This window comes from Brienomyrus brachyistius, chromosome 9, assembly GCF_023856365.1.
Source record: "Brienomyrus brachyistius isolate T26 chromosome 9, BBRACH_0.4, whole genome shotgun sequence".
Lineage (NCBI taxonomy): Eukaryota > Metazoa > Chordata > Actinopteri > Osteoglossiformes > Mormyridae > Brienomyrus > Brienomyrus brachyistius.
Genome location: NC_064541.1, coordinates 16,006,022 through 16,024,443, shown reverse-complemented (window position 1 = coordinate 16,024,443; position 18,422 = coordinate 16,006,022). Strand labels below are relative to the sequence as shown.

The 18,422-nt window shown below is 44.8% G+C and overlaps 1 protein-coding gene across 4 annotated transcripts in view; it reads left to right on the top strand.

Moving 5' to 3' along the window:
* The first annotated feature begins 1,718 nt into the window (after positions 1–1,718).
* LOC125748726 (transcriptional repressor p66-beta-like) overlaps positions 1,719–18,422 on the top strand; it is a 28,331-nt gene continuing 11,627 nt past the window's right edge. For 3 of the 4 annotated variants that reach the window (XM_049025231.1, XM_049025230.1, XM_049025228.1), the window contains exon 1: positions 2,013–2,536. In XM_049025231.1, coding sequence (XP_048881188.1) covers positions 2,520–2,536 — 17 coding nt within the window. In that variant the 5' untranslated portion in view covers positions 2,013–2,519. Of the gene's footprint in view, positions 1,858–2,012; positions 2,537–18,422 lie in introns of those variants that run through there. The other variant, XM_049025229.1, reaches the window with a different exon arrangement.

Genomic DNA, 18,422 nt, shown 5'->3' with positions numbered 1-18,422 from the left:
ATAGTCTGTTATATAAACTGGTTACTCATATCCACTGTCAAAATGATTGAAACGGTTTTGTTTTAACAAAAACACACTTCCCGCCCATGTCCTGACATTGTGGCGAACCTTTTCAGATCAAAGCCTTATGCCCTTACTACGTGAGAAACAGTTTGAAGTGATGATGCAAATTAGTGTTGTCGCGCAATGAACTTGTATTTTGTATCAAAATGGTGACATGTCGCTACATCATGTGATGAGCCCTTCAGAGTTCATTCCCATTGCCGTCCCTCCTTCAGCCGATCCTTGGTGGTGACTATCGGACATCTTAGATGCACAGTAACACCGTGGCAGCGTGCAGTCATTTTCAAAGCTGGTCGGTCGGAAATCCCGCAACGGAATTCAATACGCACCATTTCACTAGGATTAACCCTATGTTACACTAATGAGCGCGAACCGGCCCCTAACCGGCCGATCAAAGGGCGCAACGCCTCCAGATGACCATTAGAGGGCACGATACACAATACGAAGACAAAAGCAATTTTTTTTAATTGTTAATATTTTACGCGTGCCCGCTTTTATACTCCTATGTAAGTGTATAAATTTAAACGTATATGTTGCTTTCCTCATTTCTTTTTTCACGGTATGTTTTCCAAACGGAAATCCTGCAATGGTGTGTGTCCAGTACGTAGTAAGAAAATAAGCAAGTGAATCGGGATTATATGTGTGCAAGAGCCGTGAAACCTTTTCTGAGGTAAAATACAACGTTAAGAATGCAGCGGAATTCCTACGGAAAGTTGGCCGTGTTTAAAAACGGGTTATAGGCTATGATGAGGTATAGGCCAGTCATCTGTCAGTGGGAGTAGGAGCTACATGCCGATGGAAATACTCGCTTATCGCATTACAATAATGCCCTTGAGTTACCAATATAATACCGCGGCCGATCGTAGTCAAAATAATGCACTGATTAGCTTAGTGTAACGTGTGTGTGTGTACATACACACAATTACCGTAAATATGACTATTTATATACAATCAACAAATACATTAGTGAGACATGGTACGTTTAGGAAAATTCAAGTGAATTGTCACTTTGTGAATTATAGTAATTTTCAAATGAATTGTTCTGACTGAAATGTACCACGACCAATAACGGTTAATTTTGACCGAGCCTTTACTTTTTGACGCGACATGTCATCCTAACAAAGTAAACGAATGTCCGTCGTTTTGTATAATTTCCTAAGCTATAAAGAGATTAGGCTATATAAATACCGGCAAAGTTCATGTTGCTTAACCCTTATTATGTATATGTCATATACCATCCCCTGCGCGTCGTAACCATCACTGTCATTATTTCGAAACAAGTTCGAACATCACATCTTTCTGAAACAAAACAAAAAAAGAGTAGTCGAAAGTCAAACAATACTTTCGAAATTTTACAGTTTGGGGCTGCAGAAAAGTTCGTTTTGGGCAGCAGTGGACCGAGGCATCGTAATGGAATCCGATCAATAGGCCAGGCAAGAGGAGGGGGAGTAAACATGGCTGTCCGCAATTTATCTGTCATGGTAAGCTTATGCTGCCGACACGACGGGCATAACAACCCATTTAATTCCCATCATTTTACCGCTTCTTGTCCCCTCCCCTCCAGACACAGACAACAACACACACCTTAATAGGGGCGCGTCTCCGACACAGCCGCCGACCAATAACCCGTCTGTCTGTGCAGCCACCGAGTGGGATGAGCGCTCGTCGAGGCCCAATCAGCGCCTTTGTGTTGCCTGCCGGTGCCGGGGACTGGTCGTGAGGATCTGCTGCAGCGGTTCACGGTCGGAGAGCGAGCCCGGAGTCGGTGGAACCTGCGGGGTTAACCAGAGTCAGGTGAGTCCGAGGTTTTCGCCGGGGCCTGTTCGCCGACAAAATTAGGACCGTTCGCTCGCCAAGTTTAACAGGCGATTCGATGTGATCGGCAGCTCCCGGCTACGGCCGCATGTGCGCGGATGAGACTGGCCGATTAGATACGAGGAGAAAATTCTGGTGCAGAGTCAGTCAGTTGTACCGATAGCCTGCAATGCTGCATCAACTACCCCGTTTTAAAGTAAGGGGAAAAAATGGGGATAAAATCCCCGCACATGAAGTCCGTTAGTTAAACGCAGAAATGCACTAATGTGTCCAACGTCGAGACACATGTTTCACCACGGGATGAGAAGATCTCTGAATAGAATGAAAATAGTTACATTTACTGAGCGGAATCGGTTTCATTGTTTCATCTCGAGTCTCTAGGGGTTAACTCACATTGGCCGAGAAAGCCCTGCGTCTTCCCGGCTGCGTGAGTACAGTAGCGGCATAGAGGGCACAATGTGAACCCGAAACGTGCACGAATATTATGTCTTTAATCGATTCTAATACTGACACTTCAACTCAAAGGAGCGAATCTGGCTGATAACGATCGCAGCGGGGAATGAAATTTTAGGTTAGAAAAATGGAACCGAGAGCGCCAAGTGTATACCTTCGCAGGAACTGATGGTTGTACAATTAAAAAAATGCTTCAGCCATTTACGTAAGTGGAGACGTGTTCTCTCTCTCTCTCTGAACTTGTTTCGTGTGCACGCAAATGGCGACCATTGACATGCAATGCCTAAAGCACAGGCTATTGTATTATTCATATGCAGAATCCAGTAGTTTGCAACTAACGTGTAGCCTCATATAGCTGAATAGTTCAGAAGGACTGGATTCACTTGATCGACATTTTCCACCCTGTTCGGCAAGACAATAGTAAATAATGTAACGTCCAGCTGTTATTAGATATGCAACTCATCAGTGCAGACGTTTCAGAACAATGCAGAAATAGTGGCCACCAAAAGCCGTAATAGTTGTGTTTTTAATTTTAAAATGTATATAGTTCATCGTTTTGGTTTATTGTGTACTGTTGTTTTATTTTCAGTAATGAAAATTTTATAAATTAGACCTACATTAACAGCGACTCTGTTTTCGCTAAATAGAAATAAATATTCAATGCACTCTGAAGATAACCTAAAGTAGAGCTGTATGATATATGATAAAAGTTGCAGTTTGAAATTTTATTTTTGGACCTGGAACACAGCAGCTATTTTTATTAAATTCAGCTATGCGCACACAGCAGGTATACAGAAATTATACCCAAGGACAAACATTTTTAGAACTGTACTTCCATTTGTGGCTAAGTGGTTCCTACGTGAACTGGGAGGACCAGGGTCTTTTTAGACCTGAGGTTTAACTAACTTTGGGACAGATGTGAAGCTGTTATAGAATACAATTTCCTACGCTTCTGCAGAGACTCCCTCGGAGTTCTTGACTTAAATTTTCTTTGCGTTTCCTTTATATTCCCTTGTCAGTAATTCGTTGGAAAGTCTTAGAATTGGCATCTACGTGACAGTCTTTAAACTGGTATTACAGGTATTAAAAGTATGAATATATCGCATCCTTTGTTAGTGATTGAGTAGCATGAGTTGAGGCAGGAGGTCAGACCTTGCAGCATGTTCTGCTCTCCTATGTGCATTTCTCCGTCAACTTTCCTTCTTCACCTCCTTTTCCTTGACTGGTTGTATTCCCTCGTTGCTATACAGTTGGACCAGATGGTAAATTCCATGATCACGTGTGTGGATTATGTTTATATTACATTGTGAGGACCAAATGTTCCTCAGAATGTGATTAAAAACATGTTATTTTGACGTTGTGAGGACTCTTTTTCAGGTCCCCACAAAGATCTGTGAATGCGATCAAAAAATTTAAAATGCCCAACGTCTTTCTTTGTTTGGTTACTTATGGTTAAGGTTAGAGCTGGGTGGGGTTTAAGGTCATACTGTGATTAGAGTTTTCCCCATAGAAATTAATGGGGGTCCCCACAAAGATATAATTACAAGCCCGTGTGTATGTGTTAGTGGGTGTGTGTTTGTGTTTATTACATTGTGGGGATGGGATTTCCCCACAGTGTGATTAAAAACCTGTAACTTCTTACTTTGTAAGGACATTTTTTCGGTCCCCAGAAGGAGAAACTCAGTTTTATGAAAATCCATTACTGAAACAAAAAAAGGAATGATGCCTAAAGCGTATTTTGTTTGGTTACCTGTGGTTAGGGGTAGCACTGAGTGGGGGTTAGGGTCGTCATTGTTGGGATTAGGGTTATGCCTATAGAATTGAATGGAGAGTTCCCACAAAGGTACAAATATAAATGTGTGTGTAAGTAGCGAAGGTTGACTTTTACCCTTAAATAATGAAGATATATACCTAAGATTGGAGCAGAACTGTAGTAGAACAAAGGATAAATATGAGCAGAGTAGGATACCGATTTCTGTGGGGGCTCCGTTGATAGTGTCTGGTTTTGTTAATGCACTGCTGTGGTGGTACAAACCCTAGTAACAGTAATGAGTTACCACCGGAGCCTAGTAACAGTAATGAGTTACCACCGGACTACACAGCCCTACCCTTGATGCTCTTTTAGTGTGAATAGTGACATCTGACTTCCACCACTTATAGGGGCCTTTTCTCTCATGGGGCCTTTACGTTCGCAAAAGAAATCATCGCCTTTTCGAGTGGAAACCCATTGTAATTGGAATTGCCAGGATTTTTAAAAAATGAAATCTCACATTTTGAGGGAAATGTACAAGCACCGTTGTACAATGTTGGTGAATGCATGTATTTGGCGATAAGATTTTTCCATTTCATAAGATGAGATCTTATGAAATGGAAACAAACCAAGCCGTTTAATTCTTGTTTTTGTTATGTTCTCAGACAATTGTTTTTGAGAGATACCTTAATAATGAAGGGAGATTTTCACTGAGTATATAATGGTTGTTTTTTTTGTTTAGTCTTTTTTTCTTTGAAAAACATCCCTGTTTTTCTCCAGATGTAATCCATGCGCTTGGCACTTTCCTGTTTGTGACCTGGCTCACATGTGTTCTGGAAGATGAGATCTGTTTTTACATTTAAATCCTGATGACGGAAGAAGAAAAAAATCACATTCTGAAATACTAAATTTAATTAGATTTGGTCTCAATGTATTGAGTTCTTATGCAAGTTATTTGGGGGAAAAAAATCCAGTTAGGTTTTTCTGTAACATCTTTTTCAGATACGTTTCGATATATATTTCTTCCCAGGCCAGTGTATGTTTATGGGTTTTCCTGCTTCGTTCAATTTGCAGTTTCCTCTCCATTTTCTTTCTTCCTCCATCCCCAGGCTTTTTTTGTGCTGATGAACTAAATCATTTGGTCTTTTAACAATTTCAGTATGAACAATCCTTCCATCCCCTTCTGGTAAGTCATCCTTATGATCATATGTAAAGTCACTTTTTTTTGTTTGTGACGAATACTGACTAGGACATTTTGTATCTGGTCAGATGGCCAATTAAAGGCATGCATTCCAAAGCTCGCTTGAAGATACTGTTTGGTATTCAGTGTGAGTCTGGGCTGGTGAGTTTTGATACATTTACACCGGCAGGTGCAGAATTTATATTTAAAGGTAACATTTAAATGATTTAGGACTATTATTTTGATATAACCAAACACTGCACCAAACTCATACTTTCACGTCATCCATAAAGAATGAACGTATTTAATGCAAACTAAATGCACAATAATAGCATATCAGTTAGTCATATTTATTATTTAAACAACTGTTTATGTATCACTATACTGTTGGCATGCCAAAAAGCACTTGATGTATGACACACTGTTATCTATTACACTCAATGGTAAAAATCTCACCATTAGATCCAGAAAACCATTGCTAGCATTAGATTCTCTCCCCCCCCCCCCCAACCCCCCCCTCCCCGAACCGCTCCTGAATGTTTTGATAAGAGGTTTGTGGTTACCTGAGGATCTGCATGGTCTGATGCGATGTAACTGTCAGTCACTGTGAATCCTGCTTTCAGTCCATGACACACAAGACAGGCAAGAAACTTTGACATGTTAAAGAATAGAATGTCACGTTTTGCTCTTGAGTTGACATCTGCCTTCCACGTATGGTGTTTGCTGGCTTGGTACAGAGGCACCTTTCCTGCTGACTGATTTTGATGGCTTCTAGCGACGTGTATGGGGGACATTTGTATTAGGAAGTGTATTGATCAAGGTGGCCGTGCTTGTCTTGGGTCTTAATGAAACGTCTGCCTTTAGTGTTAAGGTTCCTTGGCGGTCTAGTGGTCGGAATTCGGTGCTTCTCACTGCTGCAGCCCGGGTTCGATTCCTGGTCAGGGGATGTGGAGCCTCCCCTTACTCTATTGAATATCCCCATGGGTACGTCCATCTAATCCATCTATCGATAGCGGTGTGAAGCTCTGTGGTCTGTTTACCTGAGGGCTTCTCAGCTCTCTAGTGCTCGTAAACAACATCTGGACCATCCATCCACATGCCCAAATGATACAGCCCTCTAAGACGAGGCTGTAATCTCAAGCTTCAGCTGGGAAAGTCAATGTACTGTAAGGGTCACAGTGCAAGAAATACCATTGACCTCTTTGTGCCCCCGTGCTGTAATCACGTTATCGGGATACACTGAGATTCGGAGTGTATTTGCCGCATAGCGTTCCTTAACATTTGCGCTGGAGGAGAAATTTCTCACCCATATGTCACCTGTGTCACTTACCTTTGCTGCGGACCCTCTGTGTGTCACGCATACTATATAATCTCTTCGAACCTCGCCTGACCACTCTCATTGCCTCCACCTTCGCCACCTTCCCAAGGGACGCAGTGTGTTTCACAGTCTTCCTCCCTGCCGTGTTTTCCTAGATCTGTACTGTTTCTCACCTCACTGAATACTGAAAATCTGATCATTGTGAGAACGTCCACGGTGGGGCCTGTTTCTCCGCCAAGCTCGGAGAGCTCTGTGCGCTTTGCGGACTCCTCTCGGGAGCCGGGCGGCCTCGGGCCGCTGCAGTGCAGGACGCCGCCGCCGTAACGCGACTCCCGCTCAGCGTCAGATCCTTTTCTGTTCTATTTTCATATTTGAGATGCTGATTCCAGCCCCCCCCCCCCCCAGCCCTTCTAACACACAAAAAATCTTTGCTACCTCAGCTTCACCAGATGGTTCAAGTTCCAGCCTCACCCCTCCTCCCCCTTTCCAAACAGCGCACGCCCCACCCTTTGGTCTGAAGTTCTGCAATGAGCCTTTTTTGTAAAAGTGCCAGGTTCAGATTTAGCTCAATTCTTGTAAGTAGATTCCCTGCCCCCCCGCCCCACAGGGGTGTCTCCCCCCCCCCCCACTCTCTCTTGCATTCTCCTTCATCCCTCCTCCCTTTTTTTCTTGTGTGACGTCCTGACCACTAACGGCTACATATTAAGAGATAATTCCATATTCTGAGGTTGGAAACCAGCTCAGACTGGCTTATGCTTTTTGACTGTGCTGGGCACCCTGAGTAAGTGTGGGGGGTGGGGGGAGAAACGTTACTGTTATACTCTTAAAGTGACACAATCCTCAAGCATATTTAAGGGTGACACCCCCTCTGCTCAGTCTGGAAGCTTATGATGATTGACATGAGTAGATGTATTTCTTCATGATCTTTGCCATGTCAACATAGTCCTTTTAGAACATTTTAGACGGTTTTGCTCTAATACCAAACCTCTTTAATATGCCCCAAACCCACCCATTCCCCCCCCCCCCTGAAATTTAATCCAAAAAAATTTCGAACTCTACAGAGTCTCGCTCAACATGTATACAGTTGGTCGTTTCCAGGCATTGCGAGTCTAAGAAAATTCTTGGAAGACCTTTGGTTCGAATAATGGCCAATTAACGACGGGTAGAAGGTGGTCCAAAATGCAGCCCGTTAAACCGAACAGAACTTGATAAAGGTCAACATGAGACAACTCTGAAAACCTGAGTTTGTTTGTTTGGTGCTTAGCGATTGGCAGAGCAAGATACGTTTTCTCAATAAGCTTCCATTGTCTAATGCAGAAATAAGATCACGCACCAGAATGGCAAAAATAAAATGAGGCACTGGAAAAAGTGAATGTGTAAATTCTGATCTCAAAGCCCAAGCCAGTATTACCTTTTTAAAGGTCCCTCACAGCCCAGTCCCACAGTCACGGGTTAGGGTAGATCCTCACCATTCTACTACCATCTTTGCCTTGACAATGGCAAATTTTTTTTTGTAAATGTAAAGCTATATATTCTTGGTCAAGTGTAGCAGGGACCCATTGTCCCTGGATCGCTCCCTGATGTGGCCTGGAAAGTGAGTCATTAAAACTTCAGAGATCTCTTGTGTGCGGGGTTGAGTCCCCCTCCCTGCCCCTCGAGTCACAGCACACAAAGCCTCCTTTCTGAGCCCTGTGAGGTCCCCCAGGCCAGCAGGCAGCTGTGCCACCCCTGACTGAGCCGTTAGCCCGATCGCTCCTCGATACCGCTCCGCGTCAAACTCGCTGCTAGCTATTCCGGTTTCTTCTCACAAGGTGGTAAATTTAGTGCTGGCTTTGTTTACCGTATATTTCTAAATGCAATCTATATATAAATGCGTATGTAAGTATTTATGCTTATGTCTGTGTGTGTGTATATATACACAGTATGGGAAGCAATGCTATTCCATTTTCCGGTGTATTTCACTGCTGTGTTTAGGTTTGATTTAAGCTGCTGATTTATTGGGATTTGTAATTTAAGGTAGCTGTGAAAGGTTACTCACTTCATCGCTTCATACTGATGTTTTGTTGCTCTGGAGTATGGACTCAAAATGGAAATTCATTGAATAGTTTGATCTAAGCAAACAACTATATGTATATAAGTTGGTTTGCTGGTGGTAAATATCTATAATTACTTAAACTGATTATGTAAGTATTGGCCTCTTTTGTCATGACACACTTATTTCAGATGCCTCCATCAACAGGGGTATTAAATAAAGATTTAGACAGTTGATGTCAGTTGGAACGTGCTTAGACCGTCGTGGGGCCCAGCTGTGAGTGGCCACCAACAAGCTATCATCAAACACTGTCTGCGAGGGCGACCACGGAGAGGGGCTGTGGCGACCCCGGATGGAGTCGCTGTGTTCTGAGTGAGTGAGCCTGAGTGTTTCATAAAAATATGAACCTCATCGCAGGAGAAATTTTGCATCAGCTGTCAGCTAGAGCTTGCCGGAAGACCTGTGGGGGAAAGATCGAGGCCAAGTGGAAGATGATATGGTCTGATGAGCCCAAAACTGAACATCGTCCTAAGAACACCGTTCCTACTGTGCAGCATGCTGGCTCCCAGGATGTTATGGGCCTAGTGCTCTGCTTCAGGGACACAAGCCTATGAAAACAGAGCAAAAAGGGATTGCGTGAGGTATGGAGATAGCTATACAAGAGTTCCGGGACTTTGGAGGAATGGTCCGGAGTGTTGAATGCCTGTGCTAGCAGTTTTAATTGCCCAATAACTTAGAATAGCTTGCGTTAATAGGAATCACAGCAAATGATACTTTTTTCTTCTTCATTTCATGTTGTAGCAAAAAGAACATGAAATTCCAGGGGGTCGAATACTTCTTATTCTCTGTATATTCACTGTGAGACCTCGCTCCACACAGCCTTGTTCAACACTGTTTCATTATAACACGCTTTTGCTAATGCTCAGTACAATGGTAATATTCCCCGAATGAGAGACACCTCTAGTAATTCTCCATAGTCTTTGGCTTCAAGCGATAACATTGGATGTTCCCTTAGTACATAAATGTGCTTTGCATGTTATTAGTACAGTCGTTTCTGTATTCTTAAAAAAAAAAAAAAAGTTCACGCATCATGATTAGGGGTAAAAAAAGCATCGAAACAATCACACAAATTATGGACCAGTTTGTTGAAAAACGACCCAGATTTTTAACGGATCTCTAATGCGATGTGGGATGTTAAGGAGAGCCTCCCCTGACGGCTCCTTTGTGGGCAAAAAATAAACGATAATCCACCCTTGATGGCCACATCGCCAAGATGCCCAAATTTTCATATGAGCAAATGAGCACAGCTTGGCCCGGCGTCTAAAATATCAAATGATTAATATTTTATATATTATATTATCATAGAATAAAAGTCCAGCATTGTTCTTTTCATTTGTTTGCATCCCTGTTTTCTATGAGTGTATCTTTGGCCTATCCAGGGTCTTGCCATATTTCTGTGTTTGTATGCATTCATCAGTAGTAATAAATCTTCTGTAAACGCCAGTATTTCACTCACGGCTTTCATTATTTATACATTAGAAAATATTATAACCAATTTGAATTTTTTTTTGTGTATTTTGCCGGTGTTGTGGTTCATACACAGCTATAAAACAGCAACTCCTGACTAGCAGACGCCTGCATCGGTGTGTTATATCTGGCAGGCGAGCCTAAATAAACCCCTGTGCACACGCCACGTCCCCCAAGACCAAGTCCGTGCAACGCTTCCATCTTCATTGGCTTGATTAAGATGAGAGAATGTAATTCTGAACAAATTGGTGGCCTGAAGCTTCTAGTTGTGGTGTTGGCAACCAAGAGCGCTGCTGCATAATTATGGATCGCTGTAAGACAAATCTTGGTCATATTCTTCTCCGGGAGCCTATGACAGTGAGGCGAAGAGGTGGGAGGTACTTAACGCGGGGAGAACCATCCACAGCTTCCTGTTGTGGAAGAACACAACATGGCTTCTTATGCAGATGATGGCTTATATGTCTGTTCAGCTGGACCCCCCCCCATCACCTTGCCCCCTGTTTGCAGCCTCCCAACACCACCTCTTTCTCCCCAGGCGAGAGCAGAAATGAAATTGATTAGTAGCGCAGTTTAAAAATAGAAGGGCCGGTTGCCACGGCAACCTTTGCAATGAGTTGTTGCCTTGTTTAATGAAGACCTGGATTTAAGTGTTTTATTTGCGCGTGAGCCGAATCGGGCCTGCGTGATGCGTGACTGGAGACTCGGGCCTTTGCACGTACACGTTTGCATTAGGAGATAATGCTCTTTTTTTTAATTTTATTTTTAAAAAAGGAGGCTCCTCCGTTAGTTGTGCGTTTTGGGGTGCTCTCCCATAGGAGGAATTTGGGTCATGTCACTCAGCATGTGAACTTGGTGAACTACCTATGTTTGTAGATCCGCTTACAGAAATAAGTTTTTTTTTTTTTTTTTTTTCCTCCTCCTCCTCAGAGCCAGAAGCACAACCTGCTACTCTATGCACTGACTTTAACGTGGCCTAAGCCAGCCAATTACAAGTCTGTTGCTATGGGCTCTGCTTCCTAATTAGTCTTGTTAGTGACAGGAACTAGCTGTATGCAAATGATGTCCATATTCCCATATTCACCGCCTCCCCCCCCCCACCATCCGCCTTACATGTACCCCTCCGAGCCCCCCATGAAATATGAGTGTAGTAGCAGACAGTGGGTTGATAGTTACGTTGAGCTGCTGTTGGGGAAAATCACCCATTTTCTTTAAGTCCCGCCCCCACAGACCATCACTTCTTCAACCCCATTGCCCCTGTTTTTGGGGTTCGGTATGTCTTACCTGTCCTGCAATTGGCCCCCAGCCAGCTTTTAATGAGAGGGCCGTTCTGGTGTGTGTGCGTGTGTGTGTGTGTGTGTGTGTGTGTGCTTGCTTGCCGTTTTACCTAATTGCGATGTAGTTTCTGGCCTCCTTAAGGCAGCCCTTGGTGCAGAGTGAAGGCTGTTAAGCTTCTGTTCGTTTTCCATAAGTCACAATTGTCCTATGACAGAGAGAAAAGGCGCGTTAATGAGAGACACTCTGGGTTGCACTGGATGATTGCAGCTGATTCTTGCTGGTCCGTGCCTCTTAACAACTGATTATATTAGTACTGTTTCGCTTGGCTTCACCAGTCTTCATTTTTTTAATATTAACTGATATTAATAAATGCCTTGTCATTCTAAGGGCGAGATGCTTCTAAGCTATTGCTACTTCTTTTGAATGTTTTGCTGGAGTGCAGGGTTCCTTGATAGGGCAAGAGATTCCACATCACAGATAATGGCACTCTTTTTAGGTTTCGGAAGATTGTGTAAGTGCTTTTGCTTTTACCCTGGTCCAGGGGTGGGTAATTTTATCCAGAAAGTGCCATTGTTTGTGCGGGTTTCCCTGCAACTCCCTAATTAGATTACTAATTAGAGGACTGATTGGCTGAAGAGTCCTCACACCTGGGTTTCAACAGCTGGACTAAAGGTCATCCCAAAAGCCTGCATGCACACTCAGGATACGATTGTCTACTCCTGCCCTGGTCCATGGATGAGGTCACCGGCTGAGTTAAGTCTGGGACTTTGCACGTCTCTCTCTGATTGGCTTTGTGCTCAGCTGTATAGCATGTACTGCTTCTAAATGAAACACCTGAATCGTTTTAAACAGCGATATGCTTCTCTAGCATCTGGTCTTAAGTGGACGTCTTTTCCTCTCCGTGTCGAGTGAAAAATGCCCAGACTATAACAGTTTCAGTTCTCTCTACTTTCTTGTCCCCCTCTGTGAAACTCAAGCGGCATGTGTGTACGTTAAGTTGCTTTTAGTGTGAGTTTTTGTTCTTGGGTTCAATAAGGCCTGTCTACGGCGTGCCTTGCCGTCGTTCGGTTGTTGCGAATACAATGCGAAATGTTGACATTAAGGCAACCTTTTTGCTCCCACGACGATCCGGGAAGCTTTATTTGAACGTCGGAACCAGAACGAAAAAATTCCTTAGGTAGAGTGATCGTGAATTTCTGCCGAAAAGGCGTATTGCATAAGTTATAAATATAAATAAAAAACGTTATTTTTCCATCTGAAAAATAACGCTCTTATCTATGCTTATGTGTTTAAATTGTCGGCTGAATCCTTCATGTCCCATTCTGATGTTTCAGGTAGGAATTCATCTGATGTTTAATGTTGCCTCTTACGAGCGGAAAATCGGTGCACGTCGTCTCTCACTCCCAAAAGGCAATGCCAAGCCTCTCCCGTTACTCTGGCCTGCTTTATGTGTGCTGATGTCTCCGGGCCTGTCCCCATAAAACAAAGCCCGTGTTTCACTTCACCTTATTAGCGTCCGGCTTTCAGAACATGTAGGAGTAAGTGGGCTAAGCTCTGTGAGTTCTGCTTTCCTGGCTCGGGCTAAATCTACGTTAAAAGCAGAACGTACATATACGAGCTACCGCCAAACGGGGCCAGGAAAAGCCACCAACCATCTCGCCGCCTGAAATCACTCCTCTTTTTCAAGGCAGCTAACCGCGTCTTTGTACACTTCCTATTGTGATGTAGCCGCACGGCCCAGGGTCTCGGATCGCCGCGCCGGTTTTTAGCTTTCCATGCTAATGCTTGTACCCAGACCAGGTCTGCGCCATATTTAGCACCTTCGGTCCCATGGGAGTGGGGAGGGTAACGGTACAGAGGTGTGCCAGGGCGAGGGGAGGGGGAGGGACAGAGCGAGCCACCCGACCGACAGGCAGTTCTAATGTGGACATAAAGAAATGTGATATGTTGGGGGGGAGGGATGGGGGGCGAATTATGAGTTATCGTGGTATGAGCATGGCGTGTCGAGGAACGCCGCCCACTTCACTGCGTTTTTTTTGTGCGTTTGCTCCGTCTGTCTCAAACAGGCCCCCCCCCCCCCCACCTAACAGCACCACCAAAAAAAAGTGGTTTGGGGGGGGGGGGCTTGGATATTAAAAATACATTAATAAAAAAAACCTTGCTGTCGCTACCTCTAAGGGGCCCCCAGAAAGTAAGTACTATGTTTATTTTTACAAGGAAAATGGGCATATGGTACTTTTTGGGAGGGGTGAGCGTCTCTGTAAGAATGGGACACAGGGTTATGTTTATATGGTGCTTTGTTGGTATGGCATAACTGTAGTAAAATGTCGGGGGGGCTGCTGGTGGAGAAGGGGAACAAAGAGTGCCTTATGCTGGCACCGGCCTGTGAAATCTCAATGTGTCTGCTTTTGTGTGGGGCTCTGTGTAGCTTCAGGGCACAGTACAAAGCACTCTCTCTCCCCCCGTGCTCCCTCGCTCTACCTCTCCCTCTTCCTCTTCCCCCTTTCTTAGCGCTTGGGGTTCTAGATGCCTCCACTTTACCGTATCAGCGCGTTTCGTGTCTCTGAGGCGGACGGACAACCAGCGTCCCAGGCTACACGCCGGAGTCGGCGAAGGTGGTGCAAGTGGAAAATATTTTGATGGTGGCATGTCGAGGTTTTTTTTTTTCTTTTTTCTTCTTTTTCATTTTCTCCCTCTTCCTCCACATGTGGTCTTCCCTTTGCTGTCGTTCCATTTTAGCACCTCTCTCTCTCTCCTTCTCTCTCTCTCTCCTTCTCCCTCTCTCTCCTTCTCCCTCTCTCTTTCTCTCTCTCTTTCTTCTCTTCACGGAGTGCACAGAGGCGTCTGGTTGTTGTGTTGGCTGGCAGGGTGCCCGGGTGCCGTGTGTGTTTTTGTGTGTGTGTGTGTGTGTGTGTGTGTGTGTGTGTGTGTGTGTGTGTGTGTGTGTGTGTGTGTGTGTGTGTGTGTGTGTGTGTGTGGCTCTTGTGCGCGTGTGCGGGTTTAACCCGACGGGGGGGGTGTTGAGGGGGAAGGGAGCGCTCACTCTGTGTAGCGACTGAGGGATACTGTCCACGTGTTACGTAAGCAAAATGGGATGGATGGATGGATGGATGGACGGAGGGACAGACAGACAGGCGTAAGGAGGCTGCCCGCGCAGGCTGCCCCAAGGTGGCTGGTTTTGTCCAGGACCTCATTCCTTATTAAATTTCCCCTTAATTGCTTTCTCACTTTCTTCTCAAACGAGTGTATCGACTTCCTCTGTTCAGGGATACCAGTTGCTGTCCCCTTTCAACAGAACAGTTTTGTTTTATCCATTGTTTGTTCGTTTGCTAGAGGTTGGTGCTCGTAAGCACCCCTGCACTACTTGCGTAGGTATTTTTTTTAAGTTATAGCTGAAATTCCTTGATCCCCATGTTTGGCAACGAAAGCAGCAGCTAAAACTGAAATCCTTTCTCGCACCATTCTGGGACCTTTCGGGTACATTCTGGCCCTGTCTGGTCTTCCCAGTCTGAGTCGCCTTATGAAGAAAACCTGCACGACTTCAGTCATCATCTATTTAGGAGTGTTCCAAAGTATTGCGTTTTGTTTTTGCCTAAAACTATTTTGTTTCCTGGCTGCCATACCGCATTGTTTCCATTCTGTGTACTTTAGGAAGGTTGCTGGCAATCATGAATATTGCATCTCTGGTCTGACTGGTGGCCACGACATAAATTTGGAGAGATCTCGAGCTGCTTATGAGTTTCCACATTGGGAATGGAAAGATCAGAAGACGGGGAACCTGATGCTAAGTGTCGGGAGTTTCATTTGTCTTGCATTTATACTGGGTAGCACCTGTCGTGAGGAGTTCTCGTTTTGCCCTGAGATCTGTTTATATATAGTTGACTTGTTCCTTTTTGGATCAGTGTGCTGAAGCCTTTCCTGAGCCAGTTTATGAAAAGGCTCTTCCATATGTGTTTATAGTAAATGCTGGTTCTGTATCGAGGCATCATTTGGTGTTCTGTACTGACTAAATATGGTCGGTAGCACGAGATGCATATTATATCTATTAACGTATCGATATTGGTTGATGTTCGTTAAAAATCAAGACATCCACATTGGTCTGATGTGTGACATTGGTCAGTGAGCTTGGTCGATTTTTTATTTATTTTTTTTTTTTGCTTTTCCATATTAAATCTTTATATGGTCAATATTCAAAGTTAGCAGCACCAAAGCTGAAGAGATAACTACTAAAATAATGGAGCTGATCTCATTGGACAATCAGCCATTTTCTATACTGGAGAATGATTTTATAGCTTACTCACTCACAGTCTTACTACAGCATCCCAAGGTGGTGCTACTTCGCTCAGTCTGCAGTAAATGATGCGGTTTCTACAAACACTATAACACACTCTTAAGAAGTAATGTCGTTGACATCAGAGTCACTACTGATTTGTGGAACTAAGAGCTCAGGTCTTTGATGGTGTGCCTAAAATTACAGGAAAATATTGGTTATCGTGTCGGCCAACATGTCTACATCGGTGCACCACTTTCAACTCGCACCTGTATGGTTGAGAGTGCAAATCTCACCCCAGCTCCACGTGTGTTGAGTTCTCACAGTGTTGCATGGATTTTCATTGGGTGCCCTATAGTTTTCAGTTTCTGCCTGCAGTCGTCAGTGACCATTACATGCGAGAGAGAGTTTGCCCTGTAATGGACTGGCGTCCTGTCCAGCATGCACCCCAGCTTTGTGCACTGCGCCTCTTGGAAGATGCTCCTGCCCCCTTTCCCCACCAAGCTGGATAAGTGTTTAGAAGATGTATCTATGGATGCATCTACAGATTGTGTATGATGGTTCTTTGGTGTTCAGTGATCTGTTTCTGTGGCCACACCTTCATTGATTTAGTCTTTCCATGCACAGTTATCTTCGGAAAATGTGAAGTTTGATTTGTGTGGTACGTTTGGAACTCCAGAACATACAGGGTGAAAGGCAGGGGAGCACTCTGAGTGGGATGGCAGTCTAAAACGGGACATGCATGCCCCGTGAGCATTTTCGAGACATGCTTATAGGCAACAGGAAGGAAATGGAATGGAATACCTGGGGGAGGTCCATGTGAACATGGGGAGGACACGCAGACTCGCACATGAGCCGAGGGCAAGAATGGAACCCAGTCCCTGGACGTGGGAAGCTGCTCTCTAAGCCACCCTGCTGCCCCCCTCCCAATTTCCAGCATGACTATTAAAATGTCCTTCTTGGAGTTAGCTGGTGGTGGCTGAAAGCCAGACCTGTGTGTAATCTTAAGATGCTCATATTTTGTGGAGGAGGAGGAAAGATCCAGCATGTGTAAGAGCTTGGTGCTTCAGGCGTCTTTTTTTGACTTGTATGCTAGTACACGTAAAAAAAAACCCAAAAAAGTGGGGGTGTCTCCATGGGTTAAGCCTCTGTGCTTGTGATCAGAAGGTTGCCAGTTCGAATCCTGTCATCAGTAGAACAGTCACATGTCCATTGGGCAAAGGCATGGGGTTCCAAGGTCCCTGGGTAAATGGCTGACCTTGAGCTCAGACCCCGAGCTTCACTCTCAGGCATAGATATACTGATGAGCCTGAGCATTATGGCCACCCCCACTTGGATCTGGAATATATTAGATGGTAAGCCAATGGTACTTGTCAACGTGCTGAATGCGGAAGAAATGGACAGGGATAAAGACCTGAATGACCTTGAAAAGGCCCTGATTCTCATGGCTAGGACGACTAGGACAGAGCATCTCTGACACAGCAAGGCTTGTGGGTATCTCACGGTCAACCGCGGTGATTACCTATTGAGAGTGGTTCAAGGAGGGGATAAACATTGATCCGCCAAGAGGGTGTCGAGTGTCCAAGACTTGTTGGTGTGAGATGTGAACAAACGCTGTCCCATCTGGTACAAGCCCCACTGCGTATAGTGCTACGTGGCCGTGAATCGGACTTGTCGGCCCAATGCGTCCTACAGGTGCTTGACACGTACCTGGCTGTCTACATGATGCAACTGAAACCAGGATTCATCGGACTTGGTGACCTCCTTTCCTTGCGCCATGGTCCGGTTCGTGCCCATGCTTGTGCACCCATTGTCGGCACTTTCCATGAGGGACAGGGGTTAGCCTGGGCACTCTGACTGGCCTGCGACTACGCAGTCCTGTCCAAAGCAGCACTCAAAGTACGGTATGTCATGACGCATTACTCCCATGACCATCATCAAAATTGTCTACCGTTTGTGCCCTTCTATTGGTTCATAGCATACGGGAGAGCCCACATTCACATGCTGCATTAACAAGTCTTTGCTGCCCAACACCCTATTGGCGGATTGTGTTTTTTTTTCGCCGTTGGACCACTCTGAGGAGTCACCACGGCTCGCCATGAGCACCCCGCAGGCCTTGCCGTTTTCAAGATGCCCTGACCTAGTTGTCTGGCCAAAATGATTTGACCCATCACTCAGATCTTCATCCCTGCCTCCATCTTCTGTATTCCACATGTCGACCTAGAAGTATCAAATGTTAGCTTGCCATGTAATATGTACCAGACTTTTACACGCACCAGTTTTTACAAGATGCTCAACCGTATTCACTTCACATGGGAGTGATCATCAGGTTTTGGCACATGAGACACTAGTGTCTATGTGGCTTAAAGGAAAGTAAGATGGGTTATGCAGAAAGAAGCGTTTCAATGCACTTGTACTCATACTTGTGCAAATGGCTAATAATGCATTATTTCGTGAAAATCATGGGGGCCAGAAGCAAACTGCAGGCAAACGAGTATTGCTGAAACGTGGGCGGTGGTTTCCAGCCCAGAGAGTAACATAGGTCTGGGTGACACCCAGATGCCCATGGATGGCTGAACTCAGCATGCCTTGGAAGGTGTGAGGCTGCGATGGCGCAGAGGTCAATCATGCTGGTGCAGTGGGCATGGACCCGTGAAGGTCCACGCTGACTCTGGGCTAGGAGCGGGTCCTGTCCTCTCTGCATGTGTCTGCTTATGCATTATCTAGCTTCTAAGTTAT